General features: G+C 39.6%; 1 protein-coding gene across 1 annotated transcript; it reads right to left on the bottom strand.

Annotated features, from left to right (window-relative positions):
• Positions 1-3,324: 3,324 nt before the first annotated feature.
• Positions 3,325-4,036, bottom strand: LOC143852327 (uncharacterized). Its single transcript, XM_077361714.1, has 3 exons — positions 3,991-4,036; positions 3,837-3,894; positions 3,325-3,709 (listed from the first exon to the last, which is right to left on the bottom strand). Exons 1-3 carry the CDS (start codon positions 4,034-4,036, stop codon positions 3,325-3,327), a joined length of 489 nt encoding a protein of 162 aa, XP_077217829.1.
• Between the last annotated feature and the right edge of the window lie 6,391 nt (positions 4,037-10,427).

The raw sequence follows: 10,427 nt of genomic DNA, 5'->3' as shown, positions 1-10,427 counted from the left end.
GTTATGTATGTTCTTGGGTTGGCTCAAAACTTGCTAAGTTTGGGTCAATTAATAAAAAAGGGGTACCGTGCTATCTTTGATGAAGGATAATGTAAACTTTATGATAAGAAAAGTATGAAACTAATTCTCTCTATTAAGATGACAGGAAATAAGATGTTTCCACTAGTGTTTTCAAAACTAGTATTCAATGCTTTTACTACCTCTAATGATGACTCTATGTTATGGCATAGAAGATATGGACATTTGAATTTTGGTGGATTGTCCTTATTATAAAAATTGAATATGACTGTTGGTTTTTTCTCCTTGAAATATGATGGAAAAGTCTGTGAGGCTTGTGTTTTGGAAAACACCACCGTGAGCAATTTTGCAAGTGGTAAGTCTTGGATGGCATATAAGCCTTTGATGCTTATACATGTCGATATTTGTGGCTCTATGCAAACTTTATCTTTGAGTGTGAATAAATATTTCATCTTATTTGTTGATGATTACACAAGGATGACATGGGTTTATTTTTTGAAACAAAAAGATGAGGCTTTCTCGATCTTCAAACAATTCAAGGCTCTTATCGAAAAACAAAGTGGTCATTCTATTATTACTCTTCGTACTGATCGTGATGGTGAATTTATTTTCAAAGAATTTCAGGATTTTTGCAAAGAAAGTGGAATCAAAAGACAGTTGACAGCAAGCTATACTCCACAACAGAATGAAGTCGTCGAGCAAAAAAATAGAACCTTTGTTGAGGCGGCAAGGAGCATGCTAAAAGACAAAGGGCTGCCTAATGATTATTGGGCTGAAGCGGTAGCCACGGCGGTATACCTATGCAATCGCGCTCCTACAAAAGCAGTTCAAGGTAAAACTCCATATGAGGCTTGGAGTGGAAGAAAACCCAATGTGAGTCATTTTAAAATTTTTGGTTCTATAGCCTATGCTTTTGTTCCATTTGAAAAAAGATAAAAGTTAGACGATAAAAGTAGAAAGTGTATTTTTGTTGGCTATAGTGTGGAGACAAAAGAATATCGACTTTATGATCCTATTTCCAAAAAATTAATCATAAGTCGTGATATTATTTTTAATGAAAAAGAAGCTTGGAATTGAAAAAATGATGTGGAAGCCCCCTTATTTGTTTTAAATGAAAACACATCATATGAGACACCTTCTCTTGATATTTGTTTACCAAATCCTGATGAGTCACCAAGTTCATCTGGTGATTCCGCTCCCTTAAGAATGAGAAGTCTTGCTGATATTGAGAAGTCTTGCTGATATATACGGCTCATGTGAATTTGCTTGTTTTGCAATGGAGCCTTCTAGTTTTGTTGATGCAGTGAAAAAGAATGAATGGTGTGATGTAATGAAGGAAGAGATTAATACAAGTACAAAGAAAAACACTTGGACATTGGTGGATTTGCCTCCAAATAAAGAAGCAATTGGACTTAAGTGGATCTACAAATCTAAATTCAATGCCGATGGTTCTCTCTAAAGGCATAAAGCTCGGTTAGTTGCAAAAGGTTATGCTAAAAAACCAGGTATTGATTACTTTGAAACATTTGCATCTGTTGCTAGAATGGATACTATTAGAATGGATACTTTAGCAGCTCAAAAGAATTGGCAAGTTTTTCAGCTTGATATGAAATTAACTTTTCTAAATGGAGAACTTGAGGAAGAAGTGTATGTGGATCAACCTCAAGGTTTTGAGATCAAAGGCATGGAACATAAAGTATACAAATTGAAGAAAGCACTCTATGGGCTTAAACAAGCGCCTAGAGCATGGTATAGTAAAATTGACAGGTATTTTCTTGAAAGCTCATTTCAAAAGAGTGCTAGTGAACCAACTCTTTATGTTAAATTCATGGGGATGATATCTTAGTTGTTTGTTTATATGTTGATGATATGATATACACTGGGAGTTCTCTTGATATGGTTAATGAATTTAAAGAAAGCATGTTGAAAATTTTTGAAATGTCAAATTTGGGTTTATTGCATTATTTCCTTGGAATTGAAGTAATTCAAGGATCTAATGGGATTTTCATATGTAAGAAAAAGTATGCTTTGGATTTATTGAAAATTTTTGGAATGGCAAATTGTGCACCTGCTAAAACACCAATGAATACTAATGAGAAACTTACTTTGCAAGATGGAGTTGAAAAGGCAGATAGGAAGAATTTTAGAAGCACTGTTGGTGGTTTGATTTATCTAACTCATACAAGGCCGGATATTATGTTTGCAGTTCACATTATTTCCAGGTTTATGTACAGTCCAAGCAAGCATCATTTTGGGGCAGCAAAGAGAATTATGAGATACATCAAAGGCACAATCAATTTTGGCATTGTGTATAAATTAATTTATTTTTCTGATAGTGATTGGGCATGTTTCATTGATGATCAAAAAAGCACAACGGCCTATTATTTTAGTCTTGGACTGGGTGTCATAGTTTGGGCATCTAAGAAGCAACTTACTACGGCGCTTTCAAGCACCGAAGCCGAGTATATTGCTGCTACGACTACAGCTTGTCAAGCAAGAAGGATTTTGCGTGATTTGAAAGAAGAACAAGGCGGACCTACGTGGATGTTTTGTGACAACAAATTCATAATTGCCTTAACAAAGAATGCAGTTCATCAAGGGAGAACGAAGCACATTGAAATTCGTCACCATTTCATTAGAGAAGTCACAATCAAATGAGAAGTTGATTTAAAGCATTGCAACACTGAAGACCAAGTGGTAGATATTTTTACCAAAGCTTTGCCGGAAGATAAGTTCAAAAATTTCGTCAGATGATGGGAGTACAATAATTCACATAGTTTGAATTAAGGGGGCGTGTTGGAATAGTTAATTCAAACGGTGGAATTACCTTGTGGGTCCCACCCAAGGTCACCTAAGTATTTCCAAGTTAAAGTTGAGTCGGTTAGATTGGGTAGAGTTTTTTAGATATTTTGTTTTTATCATTATCTTATTATTCTAGAAGAAGTTAGCCAGTGGAGAGTCCTTGTTTTATACAAGTTATTAGAATAGGATGCTCTTTAATAGGGACTAGAGTCTATCTTTTTGGGTGAAGTTTTAGTGTTTGAGTAGGTTTAGAAAAGAGACAAAAACGTGTGATTTTTTGTAACCGATAGCAACATCTATTTAAAGATGCTAGCGTCAGTAGTTCATATGTGAATAAGATGGAATGAAAAAAAGTGACGATTTCTACTGTCAACATTATAGCCTCTCTTCTTTTTTTTTTTGAAATGGTAAATATTATAAAAGAATCAGAAGGGACACCCGAAAGGGAAATTCCGAAGTTACATAACACAAAAATAAAAAACTAATTACACAATCAATAGGACATCAAATAGGAAATTGATCAGACCAATTCATTGAGTTGCATACCACCCCTCTTCTAGCCAACGCATCCGCCTTCTCATTAGCAGACCTTCTAACATGGATCAACTCAATATCTGATTCCGCCAATATATCTTTCATTTCGTCGAAAAGATCTAAAAACCTCCAAGGCGGAGCCACCCCACCCCTCAGCCACCGGATAACATTAAACGAGTCCCCTTCAACAATTACACTCTTCAGACAGTCCCTACCCACCTTTTTTATGCCATTGAAAACCGCTTGGACTTCTGCCTCCGTAGCGCCAGTCACAACTAAAGGGCCCCAAAAAGCCCAAAGAACCTTGCCAGCATCATCACGACATAAACCTCCTACCCCGGCTGGACCAGGATTCCTAAAGCAAGCACCATCAAAGTTTATTTTTAACACTCCTTGAGGCGGTGGTTCCCATCTCTGCACGACTTAATTAGCCCACTCACTACTCAAACACACCACACCCCATCCTTCCCAAAGATCAAAACCTGAGAGAAACTGGAAAGATGGATGGCATCTCGTCCAATTTATAACCAATGCAATTATCTGCATATAAAGATAATGAGGAGCCTTGGACATTCCTTCAAACACCAATGCATTTTTCTCCTTCCAAACCACCCACCAAGTGACAAGCAAGCATACTTCCCACAGAATTTTTCCTTTCTTCTTCCAAGGCACGAAGCTCCATTGTTGCAACAACAACTCAATAGATCTAGGAAAAATCCAGCTAATCCCAAATCTCAGAAATATGCGACCTCATATAGACCGGGTGAACGAACAATGCATAAATAGATGATCCATAGATTCCCCATCAGCAAGACATAGGGGGCAATGATCAACAAGCCACATACCACGGTTTCTTAGAAAGTTAATGGTTTGTATCCTGTCGTGACATGCGGCCCAACCAAAGATACTTACACGCGGCGGACAATGAAATTTCCACACCTTTGCCGAAAAAGAGGGAGTCAGGCAGGGCATCAGGCTCGTATAGAAAGATCTAACAGAAAAAAACCCAGAAGAATCCGCAGTCCATATTCTCTTATCCAGTCCATTGTAGCCTGTTCTATATTCTTCTTTGATTCTTATTTTTTAGTTATTAAAATTTCTACAAAAACGAGAACTTATATGGTGGCCGACCGTTATCATGAAGGGCAGAGAGAGAGAAAACCTCTGTCCCTTGATTTTTAATCCAAGGGAAAGTAGCGTTTTTTTAGTTTTCCTTGGTTCAAAAACCAGGCAGGAGGTCTTGTCTCCTTCCCCCCTTTACAACCTCACGGGCATTATATAAAAACTCATAAAAAAACATCGCAGCAAAGTTCAATAAGCTCGGTTACCGAGCGTTGCCGATTAATTTATCAATTTTAGCGCCGAATAGCAAACCAAGCCCCCTTCCACCTCAGTGTCGCGCACACCTGCAAATAGAATCTACAGACATGAAAGACTAACATATTGACCAACTCTAATAATTTCCATTTAATCAATAAAATCCATCAGGTCTCATCTACCATAGGAAAGAAAAGTCTAACTAACTAATATCTCATCCCCACCCATAGATCTACAATATTAATGTTATTTCATAGTTCAATAACTCATTCACACACTGAAATTAAAGAAAACTAGAAGAAAGTCTATGTCTGCGTACTCATGTCCGTCGCTTAATATCCCGGTGTCCTACTCAAATCGCTCTGCTGGCTTGCAAATTTATTGCAACGGAGTGAGCTAATTGCCCAGTGGAGTGGTATGGAGACACTTAGCGAGTCTGGGCATACCAAAAATCTGAGGTGAAAACGTAACATATAACAAGGAATAATAAGCAGTAAAACGAGAACATATAACATGAGATATGAGCAGAGTACATCATCAATATATTAAAATCATTCCGTACCAAGGCCGCTAACAAACGATAGCAGTAGAGCCGGTTGTCACACCGTCAGCGGCCACTGCCATGAAGAAGAAGAAGAAGGAGCAAAAAGGTAGAAGAAGAGGAGGGGAAGAAGAAGAAGAAGAAGAGGCACACCATCCCCCACCCCCCACCCCCTTGATTTTTTTTTAATATTTTCCTGTTACCTTTTTTTTTTTTTTTTTTTCGAAACATTATGGGGCCGTTTGGATACGCGGATTTTAGAATCCAGATTTTTAGTTTGAAAACAGTGTAAAAAACGGTTCATGATCAACCTGCTGTATGCTGTCATGACAACGTTTCTTGGATTTTGAGTGGGAAATTCAAGTTTTAAAATCTCATGCATCTTGAGATTTCTAAAACCTAGAAACATGGGAGGATCTGCTACTCTCTTATGGACGGAAAGAAGAGCGAGAAGTAAAAACGAGTAAAAAACGACGGCTGGTCAACTTCTTCTCGTCTCTTGGCTACAATTTTGAAGAAATCCCGGATTCAAAAATCAGCATATCCAAACATTCTAGGAATTAATTACTCTTTCTATAAGCATATCATCCAAAAGGTGTTGTGGGGTATTAGACATTTTTTTTGAGCAACTAGTAGAGAATAAACTAATGAAGAAAGATACACGGATAACCCACGATCGATATGATAAAAAAACAAGAAGATAACAATAACAAAACAAGATACAACAAGCAATTGAGGAGGGAGAAAGTAAACAATTTTCCTCTCCGCCCTTGAAGCCTCTTCCCTAGCTAAACGGGGTATAGACTAGAGTTGCACTGGTGTAAGTTAAATTCTGTCTTTTTGTTAAGGGGACAAGCGCGCCAAAGAGGTGGTCCTAAAACTTTGATAATTTAGATGCAAAAGTCATTGTTCACCAAATGATTACAAAGTTGAGCATTCTACCACACACTAGCTTGAGATTATATGACACTGTACAGGTAACGGACCATTGGCCATGACGATGAATTTACATTTCATAGAATCTTGGAAAAGAAAATTCCATGCGAACGGGTTTCTTAGGCACGTTTTCCATCAGTGGGTTCTTTTCTTGGGGGAATTGGCGGCGTTGGTTGAGCATTTCTTGGGGGAATTGGTGGGCATTTGTTGAGCATTGGATTGAACTGTCCCCCTTCCCTTGTGAGGGGGGAATTAGATATCAAGTAGTTCAAACCCGTCTTTCCCTATCTTGCCAAGGTTGGCATGGGGTGCCATGGAATTGAGAAAGAAAGGTTAGTGAAAAAGGAAGATGTCAAGAGATGGAGGTTTTGGGTACAGGAGGTTTAGTGGGCGACTGTACATTTATATAAGGCTCTATCAACCGAATAGCTTTTAAAGGGTAGGTTGTTGGATTGGCTTTCGGTGGTTCCTTCCTACCTCTCAAATATCTTTGGAAGAGGGTCTGAGAGAAAAGAAGATTGGTGGAAGAATTCCACATCATTCGTACTGTGTTGATCAGAGGGAACATATTCCGATTTGGTCCGACCAAAAATCTCTATTCCGATTTGGTCTCTCTCTCTCTCTCTCTCTCTCCAATACTCGAAAGGAAAATGACATGGGAACTGAGTGTAAGACCGAGTTAGACAATCATTGTTTGGCATGTGTACTAAAAATTACTTGAGCTTATATTGGCCTTTTGTGATGCTGTGGCAAAAAAGGATTTGCTGCTCCCATTCGTGGCTGGTTATAAAAAAAGGGTTTTCCTAGCATTAATCATGCTTCCACATCAGCCTACCTCAGCGGTCCCCTCTATGGTTGCTTGTAGGGCTGCAACTCGGGTTGGGCGGGTCGGGTTTTAGAGAACCCAACCCTACCCGAGAAATATCTCGGGTCGGGTTTTTTTTTTCGGAAAACCCACGATTCCCAAACCCGGCCCTACCCATGATAAATCTCGGGTCGGGTCGGGTCAGGTTTTTTCACGTTGACGCAATTTTTTAAGGAAAATTCTTGTTTGGCAAGGCAACTCAACTCATAGAAGTAGAAATTACACTCACATTACACTTGAATCAAACAATGATATAATTACACTCACATTACACTTGAATCAAACAATGCCGTAATCAAACAATGTTGTAATTACAATCAAACAATGATGAATCAAACGCTTGAATCAACTCAACTCATAGAAGCAGAAATTACACTCACATACAATAACAGTGGGTGCGTGGGTTTTCACTTTTAACTTTTAACTAACAATAGAAAAAAATGTACATCCTATAACTTATGTAACTCGGGTCGGGTCGGGTCGGGTCGGGCCCCTTCAAACCCGGCTCGACCCGAGATTCATGCGGGCTTTTGAATGCTCAACCCGGCTCGACCCGAAACCCATGAAACCTGAACCCAACCCAGGTTATTTTTCGGGTCGGGTCGATGGGGGTTGGGTAAAACCCGGCTCAAGTTGCAGCCCTAGTTGCTTGCACACTGGCCTTTTTTCTTCGTAGCCTTTCTACGTATCAACCATTCCGTGGCTACTAACTTTGTGGTAACTCTAAGTCTGGCTTATTTTATCTAGGTGGTCCTCTCAAGAGCTTGCTCCTGTTAGAGTTAATGCCTTAAAAGCCAGTACATTTCCTATATCTTATCACTTAAATATAAATAAAGGTTACATTTCATGACATCTATTGGGTATTAGCCAATTTAATATGTGTGATGTACTCATTATCTGACACATATTCGTCTTTAGGTAGCAAAGTAGGAATACTATGCTCAAGGATTCACAGATCCTAGGAAGCAGGGAGATATGACATTATGGTTCTTTGCGGACCTTAAGGTTCCTGGTTAGGGTTAAGATTGGACATCTCCTCTTGTACACAACCGCGCCAGTCTTGACTACATTCACGTGTCGTGGAGTGGCTTATCTCAGTCACTTGGGTAGTAGACCCTAAGCAAGAAGAGTGAGTGCGATGATGGGATCGCGCACTGAACAAGATCACTAGAATAGCTTGTGGACAAGAGTTAGTAAGGCTATTCTAACATGACCATTTACATGTCCATAGACCTGAGGGGTCATATTAGTCTGTGGGCCTGGCCTGATTCTTGGTCTATCTAACAGTGGTCTTACTATGGGTCACCTGAGGGTAGTACTGGAGTCTTGGACAAACCCACAAGGCTAATATGGATACCCAATATGAAATTATCCACTCGAATTACGGGGATATCAGCTACAGTTTCGGTCAGAGCACTAGGATTATAAAATAGCTTGGCTAAGTGGATTTGATTAATTGTTTATTAAATGTTTCATTAAAACATTTGCATGTTTTTGAAATGATTTTACAAATGCATTTGCGGGCCCTAACTACTTGATTAGAAGGTATATCATGAGTGGGTCTAAGGGGTAGCATGAGTCCACTCCTCGTACGACCTAACTTGTGAGAAGGAGAAAGACTTGCACATATTAGATATGATTAGGCGTATGATGATTTGAGGATCATCTTCAGGGTTACGTCTCGATGGAGGCCACTGATCTAATGCGATTGTAATTGTTAACTACGGAGCAATATCACAGTGGGGCCCATCTTTAGGTTCTGCAGGATCGACCGTCGGATCTCTGTAACGATCTCACTCACAACTCTAATGACCCATTTATTTATAATCTATTTGATCTAACGGATCAAATACGTTTGTGCAATTTAGTAGAATGCAGGACCCTAATTTATAATGATGTACATGGGTCATTCAAGTTGTGAGTGAGATTGTTGCAGGGATCCGACAGTCGATCCTGCAGAACCCATTGATGGGTCCCACTTCGATCTCGCTCCGTAATTAAAACTACAATCACATTTGATCAGTAACCTCCATCGAGATGTAACCCTGAATATGATCGTGCAAATCCTTCCTTTCTACATCTAACGAGTTGGGTCTTACGGAAGTGGACACCTCTTACGCCTGAGCCCACTCATGGTATGCTTTTTCAGTCAAGCAGCTCAGGGCCCGCAAATGGATTTGCAAAACCATTTCAGAAGCTTAGAACTATTTTGGAAAACCTTTGATAAACCATTTATCAAATCTGTCTAGCCAGGCTATTTAATAGGCTTACCGCTCTAATTGAAACTGTAGATGTCATTCCTTGTAATTTAGGGCTGATAATTCCATGTTGGGTATCCCTATTGGCCTCGAGGGTTTGTCCCAGGATCCAGTACTAATCGAATGCGATTGTAAATAAGAACCACTTTAAGATAGACTAAAATTCTACAATGGGCCCACATACCAATATGACCCCTTAGGTCAAAAGATATGCAATGGGTCCTGTTTGGTAGAATAACCTTACTTACTCTTGTCCACAGGTTATTCTAATTGTGATCAATGTCAGTATGCAATCCAATCTTCACACCCACTCTTCTTGCTTAGGCCCACTACCCCACCTCACGACACGTGCATGTAGGCAAGACTGGCGATGGTTGTGTACAGGAAGAAATGTCCAATCTTCCAATCTCGGCCCCAACCTAAAACTTTTAAGGTCTGCAAAGAATTGGGATACCATATCGTCTTGCTCCCTAGGATTTGTGAATCCTCGAGCATGTCACTTTGCTACCTAGGGACGAATATGTGTCATAAAATAAGCACATCACACACATTCATATATATATATATATATATATATATATATATATATATATATATATATATATATATAGAGAGAGAGAGAGAGAGAGAGAGAGAAAACGGTTCCTACACATGTGTGTAGGAAGTTCTCTACACATTAGTAACCTGTTTTCAAGCTTTTAACGACAGCCCTTAGATTAATGTCATCTCAGCCCTACGTTCAATAAAACCTCTCCATCGAGCAAAGCCCTGTTTCCTCTCCATCGAGCAAAACAGAGGGAAAAAAAAACCCAAAAATGGCGTGCGTCTCCTCCTCTCTTTCTCTCAAACCCTAGCTAGCCTCAACCCAAAATCTCAGCGACGGTTTGAGCAAAGCACTGTTTCCTCTCCATCGAGCAAAGCCCTAAAACAGACGGAAAAAAAAACCCAAAAATAGCGTGCGTCTCCTCCTCTCTTTCTCTCAAACCCTAGCTAGCCTCAACCCAAAATCTCGTCTCCTCGCCCTCATCTCCTTGCCTCTCCATCTCGGGTTTCCACCTCCTTGCCCAGGTAAGGGTGAAACCTCTCCATCTCGGGTTTCCACCTCTCCAAGAACGAGACAGAGAGAAGAAGAGGCGAGGATCTCATTTGTTATCTT

Source organism: Tasmannia lanceolata, unplaced genomic scaffold (assembly GCF_043159265.1).
Source record: "Tasmannia lanceolata isolate RefF3 unplaced genomic scaffold, GAP_Taslan_0.1 ptg000019l, whole genome shotgun sequence".
Classification (NCBI taxonomy): Eukaryota; Viridiplantae; Streptophyta; class Magnoliopsida; order Canellales; family Winteraceae; genus Tasmannia; species Tasmannia lanceolata.
This window is presented reverse-complemented; position numbering and strand designations above follow the sequence as displayed.

What these genes read in the sequence shown, in the direction of transcription:
- LOC143852327 (XM_077361714.1), bottom strand. Translation starts at nt 4,036, where the DNA reads ATGGAGCTTCGTGCCTTGGAAGAAGAAAGGAAAAATTCTGTGGGAA. An exon ending in AAGGAAAAATTCTGTGGGAA is followed by an intron (nt 3,895 to 3,990) that starts GTATGCTTGCTT and finishes CTTTATATGCAG; the next exon opens with ATAATTGCATTGGTTATAAA. An exon ending in ATCTTTCCAGTTTCTCTCAG is followed by an intron (nt 3,710 to 3,836) that starts GTTTTGATCTTT and finishes TGCTTGCTTTAG; the next exon opens with GAATCCTGGTCCAGCCGGGG.